Source organism: Condylura cristata, unplaced genomic scaffold, assembly GCF_000260355.1.
Source record: "Condylura cristata isolate star-nosed mole 26May11 unplaced genomic scaffold, ConCri1.0 scaffold00001, whole genome shotgun sequence".
NCBI classification, from domain to species: domain Eukaryota; kingdom Metazoa; phylum Chordata; class Mammalia; order Eulipotyphla; family Talpidae; genus Condylura; species Condylura cristata.
Genome location: NW_004567102.1, coordinates 72508752 through 72532419, shown reverse-complemented (window position 1 = coordinate 72532419; position 23668 = coordinate 72508752). Strand labels below are relative to the sequence as shown.

Here is a 23668-nt window from a genome sequence, read left to right as displayed (position 1 = left end):
CCAAATTTCCTCCTAATTATGGAAAACTGTACACCAGCAATCCTGTCTTCAAATTATAGCACAACAAAAACATAAAATTACCCACCAGGACAACTGTACTTGGTGGAGTAACATCTTTACAAAAAACACTTCCACCTCCTTCTGGGGCAAAGCTGAAACATTCAAATATCACCTAGGACCTGACTGGAACAAAAAAGCACCATCCGTTAAAATTAAGTCAGAAGGGGGTATTTATTCTGGGTTGTTTTTCAGCCTTTAACAGAAAGCAGGCAAGGTGAGTTAACACCTGTACCTTGAAGGTGACAAGGAACATCGTATTCGATCTCGTCGTGTCTCGACGGGCTTAAGAACAGCGTTCCGTCCACCAGTGGGAACTGTTCGAACACCGGGAGCGCCCGGTGACACAGCGCACAGTTCACCACATTCCGGTGACTGGCGCTGAGCGCCGCGAGGATGAACTTGCGCAGGTCCTCGCCCTGCCCCATTTGGGCATCGTCTTCCATCCGCACGTGGAAAGTGTTCAACTTATGCCTGGGGATGTGGGTGAGGAGCTCGGAGAGGTCCAGTCGCCGCAGGAATTGCACCGGTGCCTCGAAGTGGCCACCCCGGTGCACTGACAGTCCCGCGGGGCTGTAGTCAAAGTGGGCGTTTCGGAACACATGCCCCCCAGCCAGGGCCTTTTTGTGAGGTTCCAGGTGAATGGCGTTCTTCAAGAATTCCCCCAGGTATCTGGAGGCACGGGGTCCACTGAAGTGGGCAGGGGAGAGGATGGAGTAGCCTGTGGGTGGGGACTGGCCGGGGGAGCCGCAGGGCGAGCGAGCCCCATAGGCCGCGGCGCTGCCCGCCTTCTCCTGTGAGTTCTGCCGGTCCATGGAATGCCGGCGGGGCAGGTCGGGATTCAGGCCCTTCTGGGGCTTGTTGAGAGGCCTGCACTTTTTGGCCTCCTCCGCCGCCTCCCCCGGCGGTCGCCCGGTGTTCTTCTCGGCCCCGGACTTCTTCTTTTTCTCCTCCTGCATGCGCTTCACCGGGTACCAGTCTGTATCCTTCTTCAAGTGGCCCTGCCCACAGCGGCAAGAGCAGAAGCGGAAGGCCAGGTCATAGCCCTTCTTTGTCCACATGTTCTGGCGGCACTGCTTCTCGTTCCAGCTGCGCGCCCGGCCAATGCAGTTGAACTGGACCAGGATGCTGCTCTCCCACTCGTAGAAACACTGCAAGTGCATCCAGCTGCTGTGAGGGCAGTGCTCGTTGTTGCATACCACCTTCTGGTAGTCGTCCTTCTCCAGGTCCACAGGCCTCCCGAAGCTGCAGATCAAGGGTGTGGCACAAAGGGCTTCTGGAGGGGGACACAAAACGAAAGAGATTCAGCTCATGGAACTGGGGACTCCGCTGACAAGTCAGAGAGCAAAGCTGGACTCTCCCATTAGTCCTTTCATAGCAATGGTACAGTTTTTCTGGCGTCAAGATTTCTGTCACTGGAATAACACCACCCAAAGTTAGAAAACATTTACCAGGACCCTCCCTAGTGGTGCAACAGGTTAAGGTGCAACATATGAAGCTAGCATGAGTTCCATCTTCTCACAGAGAGGTGACCTACATGGCACAGCAGACTTCCATGTCTTGCCAGCTGCTCCCCTCAGCAGTGTACTTCGTCAATCTGTCTGTTCTGCTTCCCACTTTGTCTCTAGTGAATTCTCTTACTGCCCCTGCATCTCTGGTCTGTACCCCAGTTCTGTAAGCATAAATAAATAAAATCTAAAATCTAAAATAAAAAAAAAATTTACCTTCCTCTGCAAGGAAATTTATTTTCTGATATTGGTTATCTGGTGAAAAATAACTTCAAAAAAGTCCAAACCCTTTAAACCCATGGGGATTACAATTGAGATGGGAAAAAAATGTACAAAATGATGTAAAAATAAACTTTTGTAATAAAAAAAAAAAGTCCAAACCCTTTACATGCAATTAGTTAGCACTGGTGTAGCCATGAGATTTTTCTGAGAGGTGCTTATAAAGTCAGATATTTCCAGGGTTCCTCTAAAAGTGAATCATGCCAGTGAACTAGAAAATAATAATATGAGGAAGCTATTTAACCAACCAAAATGATGCTCAATATAACAGAGCTTAAGTTATCCTGAATATCACAGAGCTGTTAGAAAACAGATCTGCCTTACCTCCAGTTCTCTTCTAGAATGATCTGGTAACAAATGACAGAGATATTTGGTCAAATTGTTGGTCTACACAAAATTATACTGTAAGGTAATAAATAAGAAAAAGAAATTTCCTAAAGCTATCAGGAAGCAAAGTGGGGGAAAGTGAGATTTTACTTTGTCTTGTATATATATGCCCCAAGGGTTTCAAAAAGCCTTTCTGGGTTCCCATATAGGAAGGAAAATATAGTAACATGAAGGCAGTTCCTTAAGAAGCAGGTAGCATTTATAGAGACCGGAGTCCCTGTTACTTCAATGTCCAAAACATTTTCAAAGGGGCCCTTAGAGGGCAGTAGCCCTCCCAGTTGGGAACCACTGAGCTTGATCACATGCCAGGCTCAGCATAAACTTCACTACTGTAGTTGAGAAACAGCTAAATGAAAACTATGCATACAACCCCCGTCACAGGTGTTTCAGAGAGCTCACTGGGTGGTGTAGATGGGAGGCTAGAGGCAGGAAGGAGGCTCACCATTGTTAAGGTAGTTCTAGTGCTGGAGACGGGTGATGCTATTGGATGGCAAACCTGGGTGGGGAGGTTTGGACAGAAGGTGCTAGGTTGCCCCTTTGGGGAACTGCTGAGTACCTATGTACCACCGAGTGCAGAGACAAGACTGGAGCTTGGGAGAGCTGTGACTATAGATGTGGAACTGCACATCCAGAGGCAGAGTTTAAGTTTCCAACCATGAGTCAGTTCAGAAAGGATGTGAAGAGTAGAAAAGAATCCCGGGAAGCAACGTTAAAAGGCTGGAGAAGGGTACTCAACAGAGGTTGATAAGAAATGAACCGAGAATTCACAGCAAGACAAATCAGGAGAGAATTTCATCAAGTCGCTCTGAGGAAAAGGTGTAAGAATGGCAGGTTGTGAAGAGTCCCAGCATCCAGTGAGCTCAGCATGAGTCATCTCTCCACTACTGACTAATACTGTGCTGTGGGACTGGTCCTGTCCACTATGAGATGTTGAGCATCAACATGCTTAGGTGGCCCTCTCAGCAGAGACCCCAAATAACTTGGACATTACCAGGTATCTCTTAGTAGTTCCTACCCGATTGTGAGCCACAGGGGGAGATAAAGAGTGAGAAATCCTCATCAAGCGAGCAGTGAGCCAGTCTTAGACACCTCAACCAATAGTTTCCCTGGAATGATGGACGACAGGACAGAGGTGGATAGTCAGGAGCAGATGGTGAGGTAAAAAGAGGCAGTACAGGCCCTCGTAGGTGGCACAACAGGTAAGGACACAGCACTGCAGGCTGGCCGCAGCTGCTTCAGTGAGAGTTTGATTCCCAGTCCCGGAGGTGACCCACATGGCGCGGCAGACCTCCCCTGACCTGCCCACTGCTCCCCTCAGCAGTGTACTTCGTCAGTAGGCCAGTTCTGCTCCCCATTCTGTCTCTGGTGATTCCTCTCACCACCTCTATACCTCTGGCTTGTACCCCAGTTCTGTATGCATAAATAAATAAATCTTTAAAAAAAAAAAAAAAGCAGTACAGACGGCCCTCCAGAAAACTCTTTCCAGAAGTACAATGGTAGTGGGAAAATAATGGAATGAGCAGAGGGCAGCAAAGGTGAGATTTGTCATGTTCATCAACTAGGGGTTGAACACCAAAAAGTCTGGATAGACTGAAGATATGGAAGAGGGAACACACTATCTGATTCTGCTACTCAAAAACCTTTACAACCTTACTACTACTCCCTGAATTACAGATACATTCCAACCAACGGAAAACACACAGGTGATAGACTCATAAAGCTTACGAAATATTAACTGTGACTCACAGGTTAACAATCATCTCCTTCAGTATGGGATTTCACTGCCTCAGCAAAACAATCCTAATCACCTCCATGACTTTGATCACTGTGGCTTCCCGATCTACCTCCACAATCCTTAATATTCATTTCTCCAAATCCTATTCAGCCTCGTGTACTAATAATTCATAGCATGAAATCACAAGCTGCCTGCACTGGAATCCCAGGAGTATCACTGGTAAACTGTACTCTTGGACAAGTTAATTAACTTTGCTTTGTGTCAATTTCCTCTGTATAAAGTATAGAATGTAACTAAATGTACCATCTGTGATTAATAGGATAAAAAATATACCAATAAAGAGGAGATATTTAGAAAGGACTTAAGACCAGAGGACATCCCCTTTTCTTCCTCAAGGTCCTTCAAGATCTGTCTCTAGACACCAATTTCACCAGGAGACCCCATTCACCAGCATCCTGGCCAGGCACCACGAGCATGGTCAGGTCTGAACCTCACTGGATGAGGCCTCAGGAGAGGATGCCTCTTATCTTTGTGTTTCTGTACCACTGGGCCCAGGCCTGGCACAAATCTGGTGCTGAATAAAGTTGCATTAAAAAGAAACACTGGCACATGAAGCCCACACATGACAGGCAGAGCAGACGGAGATGAGAGAGAAGCCCTAAATGTTCTGAAGCACATGAAAAAGAAATAGAAAAAGAAATAGAAAGTGGTTTGTAAATGCTGAGTAACTTAACTGCAGTCACCTAGACAGTGACCTTTAATGTCCTTTAAAATGTTAATTAGTCAATTAAACAAAGTTCAGCCGCTTTTATCCTCAATCCTTCAGAAGAATAGCCTTGAAGGGAATGTCTGAAAAATGGCAGTAACCAAAATGATATTATCACTCGTCTAATGAAATCAAGCTAAAGAATGGGCTAACCATATCTCTGCATTTACAATATCCAAAACTTTTAAATGAAATGCTGAGATTAAATAGATAATTCTTACAATAAAATGAAAAGAGAAAAACAAATTCTATTTACACCTCTTCCCAAATGTTGCAAATGGATCATTTAATCAGTTCTGAATACTTCCTGCATAGCAGGTCTGTGCATCTGGAAAGACAGGCAAGTCGAGCTAAGATGTCTCACAGAAGTATAGACACAGACTACAGAAGGGCCAGCACAACCCCGCGCCCCTATTCCTGTAACACTGTCTACAATATCACAGCCATTCCCACCAGCTTCTGCTATGCCAGTCGCAGCAACAAAGAGCCCCCACTCCTCCTCATGCCAATGTGGCTGTATGACTAGGCCTCAAAAACACAATATACAGCCAAGGACTTGTTTCCCCACATATAAAACACACAACGGGCATCTTACCATATTACAACCCTCCACTAGCACCCCTCCACTGGCAGGGTGCCCCAACGATGCAGATCACTCAGGAACTGAGGCCTTGGAAATAACTGAGAACTTCTGACAAGGCTTCTCTACCTCACGTGGTCTTTTCACAGAACTGTAGTAGACTGACCTCTACATTCACAGACATGGTTCATTTCAAGGCTTGCTTCAAACTTATCTACTTCCCTAATTACTCTCTGACCACCACCACCATCACCAGCCTCCCCCAGCTGTCCACCCTGGAAAGGCAGCTAGAAAGAATGAAAGAAGGGTTTGGGAGCCAGAGGTTCTGCTACTAACTAGTTCTCTGCTGTGGGACAGTTTCCTCTCTGTAAAGTACAGATGAAAATACTTACGCTGATCACCTCAAATAGGTAGGGAAGCACTTTGTAAACTATAAAATTCTATAAAAATCCTCCTATACTACCTCTACTATAATTTTGTATGTATTTTTTTCAAAGATTTTATTTATTTACGCATTCAGAACTGGGGTACAAGCCAGAGGTGCAGGGGAGGTGAGAGGCTTCACCAGAGTCAGAGTGGGGAGCAGAACAGGCAGATTGAGGAAGTACACTGCTGAGGGGAGCAGTGGGCACGTTAGGTGAGGTCTGATGCACCATGTGGGTCACCAACAGGGCGGGGATTGAACTCACACTGAAGTGGCTATGGCTAGCTTGCAATGCTGTATCCTAACCCATGCGCCAGCAGAGAGGGCCCGTATGTGTGTAATTTAACTAAATGCAAACCACTCCAAAGTATTTCCTGCTTTTAACAACACTTCGAAAACACAATAGGTATTTAGACAGTAATAAATATACAATGTCATGTAAATTTTTTAACTTCCTAAAAATTGAAACACAGGAAGATTTTGTACCTCTAAGAAACAGCACTGTTGCCACTCAAAATCATGCCTCTAACAAATTAGAAATAGTATAGTAACATATCTGATTGCTTCCTAAAACCTGTCTCTAAACTTATAAAATCCCTAGTTCTTAAGAACAGCCATCCCACAAAGGGGTAAGTGGAGGAATACAGATTGATCGATACAACTAAACATGCACTGGGGGAAAGACACCAAGGGAAGCCCACAACCGGTGAGGGCCTGCCTGTGTCACACAAGTTGGAAAATCAGCATAACTCTAATAACTTGACTAACAGGCAATAATATGAGAAAATGCTCCTTTATGCAGTCAGCATTGTCTTAAGAAAGGCATATAAACATTTCAATGCCTGTTTTTGCAGCTTCAGTACTCGACTTACATTTCTTCCTGCCCAAATAAAAATAATCAGGCTCACCTCATTTTGGGCAAAATCTCAAGTAGTTTCAAGTCTGGACAAAAGAGTAACTCCACTGAGGTCACATGGGCAAAGCCTCCCTCTCCCCACCCTTGTCATCCTCCCTTCTCCAAACCCCTCCTCCACTGTAAGGGAAGATTCTGGCAGAAGGTATGAACACTGGCTGCCCAGCAAACCCAAACTCAAACCCCTTGTCCACTGCCTCACATTTAACAGGACCCCATAAACCAGGTATTGCCGTGTTCTGCTTTATAACATGAAAATAAATAATTTTACCCCACTTAAATAATTCCAAGCATCAAAGCAGGTGAGGAGTTGGACAGGGTGCAGGATTGGAGGGTCTTCTGAAGGCTTGAGCGATTTCTAGGTAAAAGTCAAGGTAAGGACTCAGTCATAGTCACTTTTATATACCCACTACTGTGCAAATCGCATCAAGTACTCAATAAATGTTATCTTGCTTAGGAAAAATATGACTCAACTAGACTGAACCTCAGTGACAGTGACAGTGCTAAGAGTGGAGAGGGGGCAAGGACGAAGCTCTCGGGAGCCAGACTGATGGCTGAGCTCAAAGCTGGTCATCTAGACTCAGACCAGGTTTTCCACGGGGCAGCACCTGGCCTCCCCTTCATTTCCTCAGATGGACCTTAATCTATTTCACCCTCCTTCTAGTATTCAGCTGACAAATAAAATTTTTAGTACTTCTCAGCAACTATTTTATTATACAGATCTTTTCCATAGTAATCCTTCACATGGCAACACCTCCTCCTTAGCGTCCCTCAGGGTCTGTGGTTTCTGACCACAGGGCCCTCCCCCCAGCTTCCAGAGTGGCCATAGAACATGATGACTGATACAGATATTGGAGCCTGCCTTGACTCTCTGCTCTGCAATTTACTAGTTTTAAGACCTTTGGCAAGTCATTTAACCTCCCTGTGCCGCTATTTTCTCATCTTTAAAAAGATAAACAATATATCACCTACCTCAAAGATCTGTCATGGGCCCTCCCTGGTGGCGCAGTGGGTTAAAGCCCAGCACTAAGAAGCTAAAGCCACTTCAACATGAGTTTGATCCCCAGCCCCAGAGGTGACCCACATGGTGCAGCAGACCTCTCCCAACCCGCCCGCGGCTCCCCTCAGCAGTGTACTTCGTGGATCTGCCTGTTCTGCTCCCCACTCTGTCTCTGGTGAATCCTCTCACCGCCCCTGCACCTCTGGCCTGTACCCCAGTTCTGTATGCATAAATAAATCTTTAAAAAAATTGTCATGAGAAATAAAGGACTTATTAAGTAGTGTGAACAGTGTCTAGCACATAATAAGCACCATTTAAATATAAGCAATTATTATTAAATGTCCCATTACTTTATATTACTTGTAATATAAAGTAAAAACCAAAGGTGTTTATGAATGTGTTTAGAATAAAGCTACATGTAACCAGGAGTTGACCATTTTCACGTCTCTATATGTAAATAATTACAAGGAATGTATTTTATCCCTGCAACAAACAAGCTAGGGTGACATACATAAAACAATTCATTGAGTATTTAAATATCTGACAAATTTAAAGAAGTAGAGGAAAAGGTAACCTTCAAATTTCTCGTCTTCTAATCCTTTAAAGAAGTTCCCCACTCTTACATAAAGAGGTACCTTGTTACACATATTTTTTTCAGCCTAAGTGATCTTTCCCAAGACTAGGTTACAGGCTGCATTTGATTCATGGGCTGTGTTCCTGAAGAAGTTACATAATTTAAGACTGATTATCCTACAGTCTGGGGGAAGGGGATGGGTAATGCATCTTCAGAACACATAAATTTGAAGTCATTGTGTTGTATTTTTGCTTTACTTGTGCTTTTTAATGTCAGCATAATCTTTAATATTTTCAGTTGTACCTCATAAATTGACAGCATGACATACATAGCACAGTGTGTTTTATCACATTTCTATCCCAAAGTTACTGATTTTCAGGATGACTTCAGCACCAGTATTAGCACATTTGGATGATATTTTGAAAATAAAGATTTAATTTTTTATAGTTAATTTAAAATAGTAACACGAATGTCACCAAATTCCTTGAAGAGGCTCCATAAACACATTCTATCACCACAGATCAGTAGATTATTTCTGTTTATAAGAAAAGGTGCTGCAACTGGGTGGCAAAGCATTTTTATAATTCAGTTAGCCTGATAGCTTGAAAATATGGGATAGCCTGATGCATAATTTGGGGGAACATGTCTACTGAAATTTTGCACATGAGGCAAAGATTTTATTAATATTATTTATGTATCATTAGTTTAAATTTGCATAATTCAATTTGCATTTAATGGGATCACTCTGTACTAGGAAATAAATTAGCAGGCTGCCTTTCTCTTGCTTAGAAATTTCATCTTGAGGGTGTTGGGTCACTAAGTATCACATGTATGTCTACACACACTCACCCTAAAAGAAAGGCAGGCCCAGGGGCTCTGGAACTAAATCACAGTATCATAAGATTGGAACAGAACTCAGGTTAAATATATATGAACATGCATGAGTGAGTGTGTATGTACATGTAAGTGTGCATGCATGTACCTGAGGAAAACTACCCAATTGTTAAACTTCCATTTTTAAAGACCCTCAAAAATACTTCATACAACATCCTTTAGTACTGTGTTTCAGTTTTAAAGCATGTTCTTTGCTTCTTCTGAAATAGTATAGAATTTGATTTTTGTTATTCTTGTCAATGTTCTTTTTACCAGCTCAGATCAAACGTGACCATAATCAAAACTCTTATATCTAAAACTGCTAAATGTATATGCGATCTCCATTTATCACCAAAGTACAGCACTGCATCCTCGAAATGTTGGGCTGCTTCTTCTGTCTTGGTAAGCTCAAAATGGCACCTGGATCACAGTGGAAATGCCCATTTTCCCTGACCTCTGGAGTCTCAGGGGCCTCTGCTGAGAAGAGTGATGACTTTACCTCCGTCCAACAGGTAAAGCACATGCTGCATGATGAGCCACCAATAGGTCATCTGCAGACCAGGTACCCAGCAGAGAATACAACCCCAATCACAGTTGGTCAAAACCGTCCAATGTTCAACTGAGAGAAACCATCTTAAAGAAAAATTTCATAGGTGATGTCTACACATTTCACCTAGATCAAAATTTCCAGTGGAGCACTTAAGCTTGTGTAGGTCCCTCTCTCTTAAACATCTTATTATATGTAATATCTTTGGATCACAGTTGACTATGGTAAGTGAAAGAGCAGGAAGTGAAACCACAAATGAGGTGTGGCAGGGAGAAAGGCTACTATACTTATTCCCATGCCAAGACCCTAAAAGTGTCTGAGGATGTGACTCTGGTACTAGATAAAATCTACCCCTCTAGTTAAACCAGGCATGACAGAACTGGTTACATGGACCATGCAATTTTAACTTTGGACTGCTTTCACAGGTTATTTAACCTCTAAATGATGTGAACAAACCTAATAAATTTGTTTTATTTGTAAAAGCATATTGTCATGGACATTGCTCAGTATTTTACAATGTCTTCTGAATGGCTAGATGACTAGTTTGGATTTTTTTTTTTAATTATGGAAGCTTAAGTGCACACTACTGCTTCCATTTTCTCTTCCCGTAATGCATCAGTAATCTGAAACTCAAATTTATGACCCAGTACTTCTAATGACTCAGGATATTTGTTATTTTTCTTAACAGTTTTATCCCTTGCACTAATATTCTCATTTATTATTTATCTTATACTATTATATGTATTTTTGAAAGTCACTTTATTTTTGGATTAAGGAGGGTATAAATAATCAAGCCAAAACCCACTCTCCACTTCTTCATTTAACTTTCAAATCCATTTTGCCCAAAGCATATTAAACTTTGTACTTGATTAAAACCAAAGTGCTTCCCTTCCCCCTTTCCAGCCAGAGAAGTGGTTCGCACAGGCTCCAGGAACAGGAGCGCCATATACTTAGCACTTTCAGGAAGGACTATCCTGCCCCGCCCCAGCTCCACTCCTCTGGAAGCTCCCTGGGATGCATGCACCAGCCCTGGAGCAGTACACTTCCCCCATTCCAACCTTCTTCCACTTTCCTTGGACTCAGCTCCCTCAGTTTCAGACAACACTGTTCATCCTGCCAGGATTCAGGGTTTCTCTCTCCCTGGTTTCACTCTCAGTTCTTCTCTAGATACAACTTGGTTAGACTCTTGTTCCTCAGGGCCTGTCAGCCAGTTCAACCTCTTTAATCCTTGATAGTCACCTGGTCTTCCCAGGTACTACTCCCTCACCATCCTGTTTCCAGTGTGACTGGTGAAATTGAGACAAGCGAAGTGGGGTTGGCTTCCTTGCCTGTCTGTCATCTCCCAAAGGCTCCTCTCTGCTTGGCTCTACCAGAAAGCCTAGCCTCTTCAGGTTGTCATCCTCATGTGAGCCCCGTATTCTCACCACTTCACTTTTCTCAACAACATCCCTTTTACTTCCTCTTGGAGTCCAAGTGACTCCATCTTCTTAGAGATGTCCACGTAACAACTTAGTAGAGTGTAACAGGTTACTATTGCTATCCAGCCTTGATTAATGCCACTAGCAATTATAATGGTAATTTGTTTTAATAACAGGAAAAGTCTTATTCATTAGAAATTACTCATAAAACATACTCACACAAGACTTAAAAGAAAAATAAATTTGTAGCAGATGCCAGAGAGATAAGGCATACACATTCATTTATGTATATGAGCTCATCTATAAACAACTGGATATAACCTTATCCATATAATTTTTTTAAGTATGTCTGCTCTAGATGCAATACTATTTCCGCAGTGAAAACCAAGCCCCCCAAAACCCTTCATTTTACTTTCACTTGTTCTACTGCAGAAAACCCAAAATGATCTTTTAAAGGAAACCGGCTTATTATATCCTTATCCTCTTAGCACATGGTAAACCAAGAAATGTAAAGTAGAGGACAAGGGCCTTCAATGTACAAAAAGTCCAAACTCATCCTCAAAAGGGAGTTATGGTTTTTCTGGTCAAGTTCTTCAGCAGTAACATTTAAACCTCATGATCTACTGTGAACCTTAGTCATTTTTGGTCTTGTCTGCAACTGTTAGTAAACAACTGTTTACTTTATGGTTGCCCTTTTTCATGTCACAATCTGAAAGTTGGCCAGTTTATCATTACCAATTTCAAGACTCTGTCATCACCATTTGGAAATCTACCACATTCTGTAAGATGCTAATCAGCCTTTCTCTCCCAGCTTGGCATCAATGCAAAATTAAGTATCTTCTCGCAGCAAATTTTGAAGCTTGTCAATCTAGAAGGTTTTTTTCCTTTTTTTTTTTTTTTTTTTTGAGACACTAAAGTAAAAGAGAGTGATAAAAAATACACACTAAGTCAGTATCTGGAACCAGAAAACAGTGATTAACACCCTGCACAGATGTGACGCCATCAGCATTTCCATCCTCCCTCCCTGTTTCTGTGCCTGGGAATGAGTCAGAGAATATCAAATGCAGTAATGACAACCTTTCATTTCTTCTATCATCACAACTGGTCATGAAAACAATAAGTTTATCACTTGTAAATATTATGGATTTAAAGCCAGATTTTTTTAAATCAGCATGTGCTGATAAGCAGACTTAACAGCAACTTACTAGGTCTGACATTCAACTGTTAAAATGAAGAAGCCAAATACATGGTAATATGGATACCTGACTCCTGGTCACTAGAGATATAAACATCCACTAAAAAACAAGAAGAATTGCTAAAAATGCTTTTAAAATTCAAACAATATAATCAGACTTCACGTAAGAAACATTTCAAAGTGATCTGGTCTCTGAATAAGCCCGTTTTCTTAGAGGGTTTATTGTATATAGTTTCCTTAAGGGGGGGATGTCAAATTCTCAAGCGTACTAATAAAGACCCATTTGTGCAAATGTGTTTTGTTGTGCTTTTTAACAGTTATCAGTTAAGAAGGACCCTGTTTTACAAAACATAATAAAAACGTCAAGAGTTTGTCTTAGGATTAAACACGTGTATAGAAAGAAAACACATGAGGTCTTGAAAAATTAGCTTACTACAAACAGCTGCCAATGTATGCAAGTCAATTGATGCACTGTGTTTAACACCAGTTCTGTGCCCATTGTAGAGTTTGGAACAGATTAAGCAAACAGCAAATGACTATAGGCCATAATTTCGTATTTTTTTTCTTTTGTTGAAAACTAGACACTTAAATAGTGTAAGGTGGCAACTCTGAACATCAGATTCCCTCCCCTTGCAAGGTATGTTACTGTCCCTGTTAGCTGTTATTGTCATTTGATTGCTTAGTTACTTTTCTGGACTCCCGCTATGAAGGCTGAATATTTTGGTCAGATATAGTCACTTAAGTTTCTGCTCAGTTAGCTTAATGGTCAGCTAATAAATGAACTTAAATGCCTGAGCTGAAAATTTGTCAAGAGAGTGAGAGAGAGAGACTTTTTAACATTCTTTCAATATACTCAGTTAATTCTCCTAGACCCACTTCTTTCCTACTTCCAATTAAAAACCCAAAAGCCTATCCAGCCTCAAGTTCAAGCTAAATATAAAGCTACAGGCTTCTATATTACCTATTTTTATTTCCCTTCTAGCTTCTACACTCTGATATCAATAGGAAACCTATAGCAAGACTGCCTGTGAGTATAAAATTCGTATTTTCCCTTTCTAATGGGGACTATGTCAAGATCCAAAAGGATGTAGGCTCAAAATATACCTGGTTTAGGCTGGATGCTAAGATAAAGATAATAATGTCACAGATTTTCCTTAACAAATACCAAATTCCACAGTATAAAAATAAGGCAATCCCTTAGGTCTGATTTCGAAAAGCAGATCCTGGATCTACAGAAGATCCATTTGTGGTCCATCCAAGGTCATTCAGTTAATAAGTGACCTTGTCTCTTCCATTCCCCACCTGTACTGCAAAAATGTCAAACAAGAAACAGAGTCAAATTATAAGGAGAGACAGTGATCAATAGTTTTGTGCAAAGAAATCATAGTAAGTAGTTATGGAATTTAGAATAGTGCCTTGTTTTAAATTATATACTATATGTTGTTACACAAAAGCTTACTGTTTAATATTCATATTAATTCTCATACATATTTCCAGAGTAGGTATAAGGAAAGCCAAATTAAAGACAAATGCTTAAACCCAATTACAAAATATATAAGCCCACTAGTCATTCAACAAAAAAGAGCAATTTTCCTTGGAAAGCATGTTGGTAAACATCAGCCTATCAGTGTAGAGACTAGAACGAAGCAGAAGAAAAAGCAGTGACACCAAGAAACTCAATCTTCATCGCCTGAACCCTGTTTGGGTCAACAGACTAGGTCAACATACCAACTCCCAAGATGACTTTAACACTACTATATTTATACAGTAAAATCACAGCACAATGTCACTAAGTTTATTTACCTTCCCTAATCATATCCCAAAGTAAATTAAATCCACATACTACCTTTGTTTTCCATGTGTCTTTTCTGCACCACTGAACTCCCTGAAAAATAACTTTCTGCTCCCCTGTCTTTTCTTCAAAAAGCAATTCCCTCACAAGGAAAATACTTTACAGTGATCCCTCCTGCCCTCCCCACCACACTCTATTGGGATATATGGAACAAAGACAAAAGGTTTTGCCTGAGGGCCACACTACTTGGCCTATTTCTGAAATTCTGCATCAGCAACCAACAAGCAAGTTAGAGAATCTGTTGGAACAAGGCAAGACTTGTCAAAGGAGAAGGTGTGCCTAAATCTCATACATACCTCAGGAAAAATGAAAACTATACTCAAGAATCAATCGTGTCTATCCTGATTTCACAGTTCACCACACTCAACATAGTTTGCTATAATATAACTTGTTTTCAAAAGAACATTTCCTAAAATGGTCTACTGCAAAGGAAACGCAAAGTTTAGACCTCCCATTGATATATAAACCCAGTGAAACAATTACAACTAGACATTCATTCCTCTTGCAAATAGTAACTTTTGCAGAGCACAGATATAATTTACAATATGGCCATTCTCAAAGACTCAAAACTGTTCATTTCAAAACTAGGGGGGGAAATAATATACCATTCATAAGAGTTATCAAAAATACCTAAAAACTCTTGCCATGAAAATTTATCATATTAAATATAATTTTATCAAGATATATACATAAAAAGTCACATATGATTATTTTAAATAGTATTCCAAAGATGTTGAGAGAAAAACTTTCCAAATTAATAGTTTAAGAATTCTCTTATGTTATCTTTAGCCATCACATCTCATGGAATGTTAAAATTGAGGTTATATATCAAAGCTAAAAAGCTCTATACAGTCAAAGAAACATCAGTAAAACAAAGACACCCTACTAAATGGGGCGAGGGGTACGAAATATATGCATATTATATATGTGACACGGGGCTGATACCCAAGATCTACAAAGAACTCATGCAACTGAACCAAAAAATACCCCAATCAGAAAACTGTGCAGAATTGCTAAACAGACACTTCTCTAAAGACATACAGGTAGCCAATAGGTACATGAAAAATTGTTCAACATGATTTGTCATCAGGGAAATGCAAATCAAGTCACAATGAGATACCATCTCATTCCAATGAGAATGGCCCATATCAAAAAGATCAGAAACAGGAGTCAATGATGAGATGTAGAAAAAAGGAGTGCTTCTAGTTGGTCATCAGGAATGTCAGCTGGTCCAGGTGTAACTGGGTGGTCCCTAGGAGAAGGGAAGTTCCAGGTTCCCTGCCCCACCCAGAAAGAGGGTGGAACTGAGCAGAGAAAAAGGAGAGAAAAAGAAGAAGAGAGAAGGAAGGCAGAGGCAGATGGAGAAGGAGACCTAAGGAAGCCACATGGAGCAGCAAACATGTTATGAAGAAACCGGGCTTGTTTCCTGACCCTGGACTGGTTAAGGCAGATGTGGGTGAGATACCTGTAGGGAGGTGACTATGGCAGTGTTTATATTGATTTTGATTTTGCTCTTTTCCTCTCAGATTTGTCTGGCCATTTCTGACCCTTTTCCATGGGTCCCGGCCAGAAGGTGCTTTAGTCTTGTGGCAGGCTTTCAGGCCTTGCTTTGGGCCAATCCCTTTTGGGTTGACTTTTGCCCACGAGGGGATGGTTAACTTCAGGTGTTTGATTTAGAAGTTATATTCTTTGTGTCCCATATTGTATATTCACTGTATTAAAGTCACTTTTCATTAAAGCTTTATATGTTTTGTCTTGTTGCGGCGGATGGCAGAACCCACTTAGAGCAGGCAGGTTTTGGGGCTTCAGGGGTGCCTCTCTCTGAATTGAGGTGCCCTATAACAGATTTGTTGCCCTATAACACAGGCAGTACAAAAAAACAGTATAGTAGTTCCTCAAAATATTAAAAATAGATATACCATATAATCCAGCAATTTCATTCCCAGTAACTACCTGAAGAATATAAAATTTGAAGGTATATATGCACCCCTTGTTCACTGTGGCACTATTTACAATAGCCAACTTGTGGAAACAACGTAAATGCGCATCAACAGAGCAGTGAATTAAAATGTGGTATGTAAACACACAGACTCCTAGTCAACTATAAAAAAATAAAGAAATGAACTCTTATTTATATGGATGGAACTGGAGGAGATTACACAAAGTGAAAAGTCAGAAGGGAAAAAGACAGAAGCTGGGTGAATTCATTCATAATTTGAACACAGAGCGTTCTCTGTATTCTAGAGATATCTATCATCTGACTGCAGAATTCAGGCTACCTTTAGAAAGGAAACAAGGGGAAAGTGGCTCAGTGGCCTAGGGGTAAAGGACTATGGGTGCTCTGATGGTGGGTGGGCATGGTAACATATACTGAGCAGTTGTGAAGCTATTCCCATAAATTATATACAGTATTGCAAATCAATGTTAACTTAAAAAAGAAAAAAAATTCTTAAATAACTGAATATATGAAAAATTATTAAATAAAAATATTTTCCTGAAGTAGACATAACTTTTAAAATTAAAAATTAAGTTATAAGGAAAGCTGACTTATTCCAAAGTCAAAAAATTTAAGTATCAGTCTCTCAAGGACAGAAGCTTACAAATTGTTTTTAATCAACCAAATCCCAAGCACTATCATGATTTAATGTAAACATGTTGATATATTTATATGTAAACAAACAAAAGTTGTATGTTAGCATTTCAAATGCTTTTACATTTACCTTGCCAGTAGACAGACCCTACAGATATAGACTATGTAAGACAAGATTACAAATATAAGAGCACACCATATATTTATAATCCATGCAGTACAAGAGGCCAAAAAAACTACTTTATTAATCAAATGTTTTAAATGGTAGAAAACATTGTTATAATGAAACCTATAGCCAGGATAACTCAAAGGTCACAAAACAATCCACAATACAGCTACATTAGGTGAAAGAATCCTCCAAGGCTTCAGCTACATCCCTTCTCCGCAGAGGAGTGAAAAATAAAAAAAAGAACTCCTACAGATACTCCATGGGAGCTTTCTCAAGTTGCTGGTCAGTAGGACCACTGCAGCTTCTCTGAGAAAATCACACAGTAATAGCTGCCAGACCTAAACTTGGTGAAAAACTGTAAGTTCCCCAAAAGAAGCAGAATAAAGACTCTGGAAAAGTAACATAATTCACTGCAGAGTCTGGGGGAGGAAGTCAAGGTCAGCCCTGGTTCTCCCAACAAACTGGAGGGTGCACTTATCACTCACTAGTCGGGGAACAGCCACACTAGCACATGACAAACGAAGTCCTGAAAATACACCTAGAATCCAACAAAAGCCCGCATCATAACACAACTACTCGCTTTTTCAAACAGTCCATTCATGATAGCCTCATTTTCCAGAATTAAGAAAATTAGAGCCCAACAGCATTCACTGGCCTTGCAAAATGGCAAATCTCAAGCTATTATTTGTCTCACTCAAATCTTATATTTGGGAATAAGCAATGAGTTTAGAAACTTTTCCCAAATAACAGGCCTTGAAAAGCTCTGGGCTGACTGTATCAGCATTATACTTGCTTGGTGTGTAAGTAAACTCTTGGTTTAAGTAAATGCTAAATTCTCACTTTAATAAAATACAAATGTAATTTCAGTTCAGGTGCCAGAATGAGGGAAAAATGATATCTTTCTTGGGACTCAGCATTTAGGTTTGTTATCACAGAAAGTTACCAGCTAAATTTAAGAGGTATCAGTTTGCAGCTTGGTTCTTGAAAAGAGGTGATTAATAAATAACAGACCATTAACTACAAGTTTCAAGGTTCTAGTTAGTTAAAAAAGAAGTGGCAGGTGCTAGATACTGAAGCTTAACTATCAACTACATAGTAGTACTTAAGGAAACTGAGGGTCAAGGAAGAGTCCAGGGAAGGTGGCAGGAGTTGCAACTTAGTCTCCCCAAAAGGGTCAGAGAGGTTTTTCTCAATATGCCCAGAGTAGGCTTCTTGTAACCTTGTCATGGGAACTAGAGGACACATATCACAGCCTGTGAGTCTTAAGGGGTCTATGACCATATCTTAAAGAATGGAGATTGATTTGCCTTGAGCACCGTGTGGGCTCTTAAATCTAGACTTGTCTAAGACCATCAACCCTCCCAAATAGAAGAAATCATCATGTCCTAAGTGTCTGCTCTTCCTAATCAAAGAAACAACCATTACTCCCCTTTTTGTGACTTTGAAGAATGTAGTATGGGGGTAGGGAGACTCACACCTCAGTCTTAGATGCATGAGTGAACATGTTCTCTCTCAAAATCTCTTCTTCACTCTCAGTAAGGATGCGGCCAGCCCTCTTACTTGGTCATGTGAAGTCTCCTCCTGCCTTTCCCTGAAGCCCTATGTCCCAAGTGCAAGACAAATATTCCTGGTCAGCAACAATAGTCTTCAGTGTCTACAACCATGCTCATGCACCTGATGCTGTTTGGACTCCTCCAACCAAAGGAGGATGGAATGATTCCAGAAGATACCAGAAAAGTATGGGATGATTTCTGTGCAACAGTCTCACTTATTAAATACAAAAAGGAACTAGAACCTCACAAATGTAGCAATGCACTATGTTTCTATGCACTAACATCCAGAAGAACCCAGTCACTAATCTGATACCCTGTCCACACTGCTCTTCCTACAAGTAGTTTCACAACTTTCCTCACTCTCCATTAGCTTCTTCTTGAGCTTCTAGCTCTATGTGAATGGTCCATGATAAAAAAAAAAAAAAAAAAAAAAAAAAAAAAACTGTAACATTTCTAACAGTGGGAATAACTTAATGAGGTGAAAAGACAACAAAGCAGGAAAATTTTATACCAAAAATATCTTGAATATACAAAGACTGTGCACATCAATAAGAATAAAAATATCCCATTAGTAAAACAGACAAAAAGCACAAACAGGAAAAAAATACAAATAACCAGTATACAGGTGAAAAGACATTCACTTACTGGCGATCTCACAAATGTAAATGAAAATAAGGAGATGTGGCTTTTCATCAAAGTGGCAAAGATAACAATGGCTAACAAAATCCCTGCTGCGGGATGTGAAGTCAGGAGCACTCCATGCAGGGCCAAGTATTAGTGGAAAGAGGTTCAACCCTGTTAACTGGGAATAAAATGTCGATGGCAGACAAAGAGTTTATGGGAGAATAAAAGTGAGGATTGGAACCCAGGAGGCAGTCAGACAGATTGTACTCTTTTGAGAGTTATTCCAACAAACACATGTTTGAATTTAGTTTATATAGATGGGAACAGTGAGTTACTAACATTGAAAATGTATTATTACTGGGGGGGGGAGGAGAGGTGCTAGGGGGAGGAGGGCTCTATATTATCTGGACCTAAAGATATGCCGATGATATCTGTACCCAGAGGACAACACAAGATTTAACCTTTCTAAAAACAAATGCACAGTGGACATGAAAAGACTGAGTGTCATAAAAAAGACTGTCTTTACCTGCAGGCATCAGATGTTGCCTGGCTGTTTCAGGCTTCAAGTCTATGTCAGATGGTCTTGCTCTCCTGTCAGACAGCAGGAAAGGGTCATTTTCCAGAACATTTGACAGTATGTTTACAACACTTTCTGGAGAATAGCTTGGAAACAGATAGCAAAGCCTTAAAAATCACATGCTTTGTGAGTGTGATACCACTTCTCTGTGTAAAAAGGAAAACCACAGCCTAATTATAAACACTGCTCCAGTAAGAACAAACATCAGTTCAAATGTAATGTACTTCCTTGGTCAAGTGTGTTACTGTTTTACAAATTTAATTTCAAGTACCAGAATAAGCATAAAATCTTTAAGTAATTTAAAGAGCTCTGTTGCTTTCATGATGTTTTTAGGTTGAATTTAAGTAGTCTGCTAAAAACTTGTTCATGTTTATGCACAAGTGTGACTGTCAGTCATGACAGATCCTGTATCATGTATAATCCATCTGTAATAGAATCGGGCGCATCACCCTAACCCAAGCGTGGCCTTTCCATTACAAGGGAAGGAGGTGTCTTCAGAGCTTAGTATCCACACTCTCAACAGAGCACAGACCACTGACACCTAGTAGTACACAATAAAGGGCAATGGCTGCAGCATCCTTGCCCTGTCACAGAGAATGGCTAGTTCTCCATCCTTTAGAGTCTGTGGGTGCTGCGGTACCCATACAACCTGCCACCCAGGAATCTTCCCTAATTTGCTTCTGTACTGCCAAGTATGTGCCTTCTAACACTGTGGAACTCTACCATTGCAAGGCTAGCATCCCGGCAGCATCTGAGTGCTGCCCAACAGGAACAGCTCTCATCTGGCAGAATCGGAGCTGCCCCTGGTGTTAGACACACAGGCTCCTACCTCTACCACTGGAGGACCCAGTCTGTTCCTTGGTGCTGGGTCTCTCCATGGCTCCTGACAGCACCCTCCACCAAACATCCCAGGCTCAGCCTCTCAGATTACAGACTGCACCTGCTGCCAATCAAAAATAGCCAGGACTTGAGTCTGTGCATTTCCCAGTTGCCATCTCGGGTCTGATGCTGAACATACAACAGTGTACTATTTTAAGAGGAAGTTGCATTTTAATACAGTTATATTAAGTAATACAATGAAATAATCACCACATCCAGGAATGCTTAGAAACATAAAAGAGAGTTTATAATTCAGTTTCAACCTTAGTGTCAAGGGACTCTCCTGAGATGCTTTCATACCATGAAGCAATATGATCTAAAGTATCATCAAGCTAATACTTACCCTAGGGAAAAATATACATTTTAAATTTGGCAAATATCTCCCTTACTTATATAAACTTTAATACCCTACTAACTTGCCCAGATTCATGCACCTCATCAGTTTTATAAAGCATATGCCTAAGGTCATTTATATCTAATAAAAAAATTTTCAATAAATTGGAAAACAGAAATTCTGGATTAGGATACTGTCTTTTGCTATCTGACTATTTATAATTGTGATGTGATTTGTACAAAAATATATTTTGAAAGGGTTCAGAGTATGCCACCGTGGTCTAAAAATTATTTTGAGCCAAAAATTATTTTGAGTTCCAGAAGTCTCTTTATCAGTCTAAATGCCAAGGTGGCCCAGAAGAACTCAATAGTCATAACTCCCTTTCCAGTAACACCAGGGGAAGACTGACTCTTATCAAAGATAAGAGGTCTCTACGCCTAAGGCATTTGTCACAAAACATCCTATTCCCCACCTATTCTCAAAAGGGTCTGTTTACCTTTCAAAAAGTTATCTGTATTTCTATACATGTCCTTTCTCCCCTTCTCTCATTAAGAAGACATTCCTTTCCCCACAAGTACTCTTCTATTAAGATAATATATAAGCTACAAATTATAACCACTCCTTTAAGTCATACCTTTCTGTGATTAAATCTGTCTTTTCTCTTACTAAGCTGTCTTGTCAGTTAGTTTACAAACTGACAATTACTGCAGGCACTAAGAGAGGAGAAGTTTTACCTGACAATTTAAATCTTAGGAATATACTGTATGATGAGTATATATGAGGACAAGCCTCACTTTCTTATTAGGCACTCGTCTAAGCATTCAGATGATCAACACTCAACACTTCCTCTATAAGCCCTCCTCTCTCTTCACACACCTGCAAACTTCCTCTTAATGTCTTTCTGGGGTCTAACTCTTAGTTTTACTTTTATTATCCTCGTAAGAGTAAGTTAGCAGAAATAATTTGTTTTCCTTTTGTACTTCTGATAGATTGGAACATAAAATTTTTAAATATTAGAAACATTTATCAACTTCTTCTTGCCAGTTTATAAAACTCTCAAGTACAATCAAGCTAAAACATCCTGTGGATTAAATAATGCAACTTTCAGGCACTGAAAGTTGGAAGTTTTCTGAAGTACACAGAATTAAAATACATACAGTCCCTTTGTACAAAACAACAGCAACAACTCCTGCCAGAGTCTATTGGTGAAAACCTGCTTCAATGATGACAAAAATAAAATGACAAATCCAGATAATTCGTCCAGTCTGGCACAGAGATATGCATTCTACCAAGGTATGAAAAATAAACCACAGGGACAAACCCCCTCCCTCCAGAGAAAATCCTTCCTGCTCAGATGGCCCCAACAGCTCCCTTGGCATTTGGTTCACTGAAGTTAACCTCAATTATCTAACCTCCCATGGCTCACAAAGCAGAGGGATGCTGGTGCCCACAATTAAGAGAGACTTTCCACACAGCAGCCTCAGGGACTGAGACTGATCATACTGCTTTGCAGAAAAGTGGCGTGTCTAGTAAACCCACTGACTGAAAAATCACAAAAACTGAACCTCCAATCCTGGGAAAACTGTATCAAAAGAAAAGCTGCCAAAAGATACACATTCTGTTAAAATACACAGTAACTTTACAAGTGTTTCAGGAGTCTGTGATCGCCACTGCTGGATCATGTCTTCTGCAAGTTCAGAGAACCACCTCTCCTAACAAATTTGAGTAAATAGTTCTCAAGGGCTACAAAACACTCAGATTTGACTATCAGGCCCACTCCCTTCCTGGCCTTGTGTCCTGCCACTGTACCTATAACAGTCACAAACTCCTGGCAGCAACCAGGAGGCTCTTTTCTACCTCCATCTTTTGAAACATCCTTCCTGTATTTTCAAAGCTAACTGCTTCTCTTCCCACAAGACAGCTCAAATGCCCCCTCCTCCAGGAAACAAATCATTTTTTCCACTGGGCATTCACAGCCCATAATCATGCTTCCAGTATTTACAGGTCTCTATCCCAGCTTCTCCATAAGCCCATGTGGGTCTAGATTCTAATGCCTCACATAGTTCAACATTATATCATCAGTTACAGAAGACAGTAGGCACATAATAAATGCTTAATGACAGGCTGTATGCACACATGGACAAATAATGAGTGAGCAAACACTGTACTTTCTAGTTGCTGCCTAGAGAGGTAGGATCTTATGCTAAATTCTCAGTATTATTAAGCCCTGGCAGAGGCCCCAAAGAACACCACAAGCTCTTCTCCTCCAATCAGCTGTCAATTCCCCATGCTCATTTCATTACTCTTGTATCTTCAAACCCAATTCCCATTTTTTACCAACTCCAGATTCCTGTTTTCTATTTCATACCTGTTCTTTGGTACTACATATAATAAGCTACTTATACTAGTTTCTATAAAGACATAAGCCCCTTGGGCCCAATTCTTTTGTCTTGGTAATCCCAGAGCTTAACACAATGCAGGTACTCAAAATACATCAGAGCTAGGTGAATGCAGGAAGATTTTTAGAATATCTTTGCTTCCTAAAATGTTTGCCTGTCAGAAATGAGAGGCTAAGGCAGGGACTATCACTAAGTCCAGAAGCACTGTCATAGTGAGTCCTGGAAGGTTTGGGGCTGAACCTTTAAAAAGCATTTCAAGGTAAGGCTTGTTTTTGTTTTGGGGTTTTGTGTTTGTTTAATATAGTCTTCTGTTACATTAAAAAAAAATTAACGTTAAAAAAAAAGAGAGAGGCCCTCCCTGGTGGCGCAGCGGGTTAAAGCACTGCACTGAGAAACTAAAGCCACTTCCGCATGAGTTCGATCCCCACCTGCCCC

General features: G+C 40.6%; 1 protein-coding gene across 1 annotated transcript in view; it reads right to left on the bottom strand.

The window, feature by feature from the left end:
* HECA (headcase homolog (Drosophila)) overlaps positions 1-23668 on the bottom strand; it is a gene marked incomplete at its 5' end in the record, with an annotated part of 44704 nt that overhangs the window by 12893 nt on the left and 8143 nt on the right. The window contains one exon of the mRNA XM_012734994.1: positions 293-1333. Coding sequence (XP_012590448.1) covers positions 293-1333 — 1041 coding nt within the window. The remainder of the gene's footprint in view (positions 1-292; positions 1334-23668) is intronic.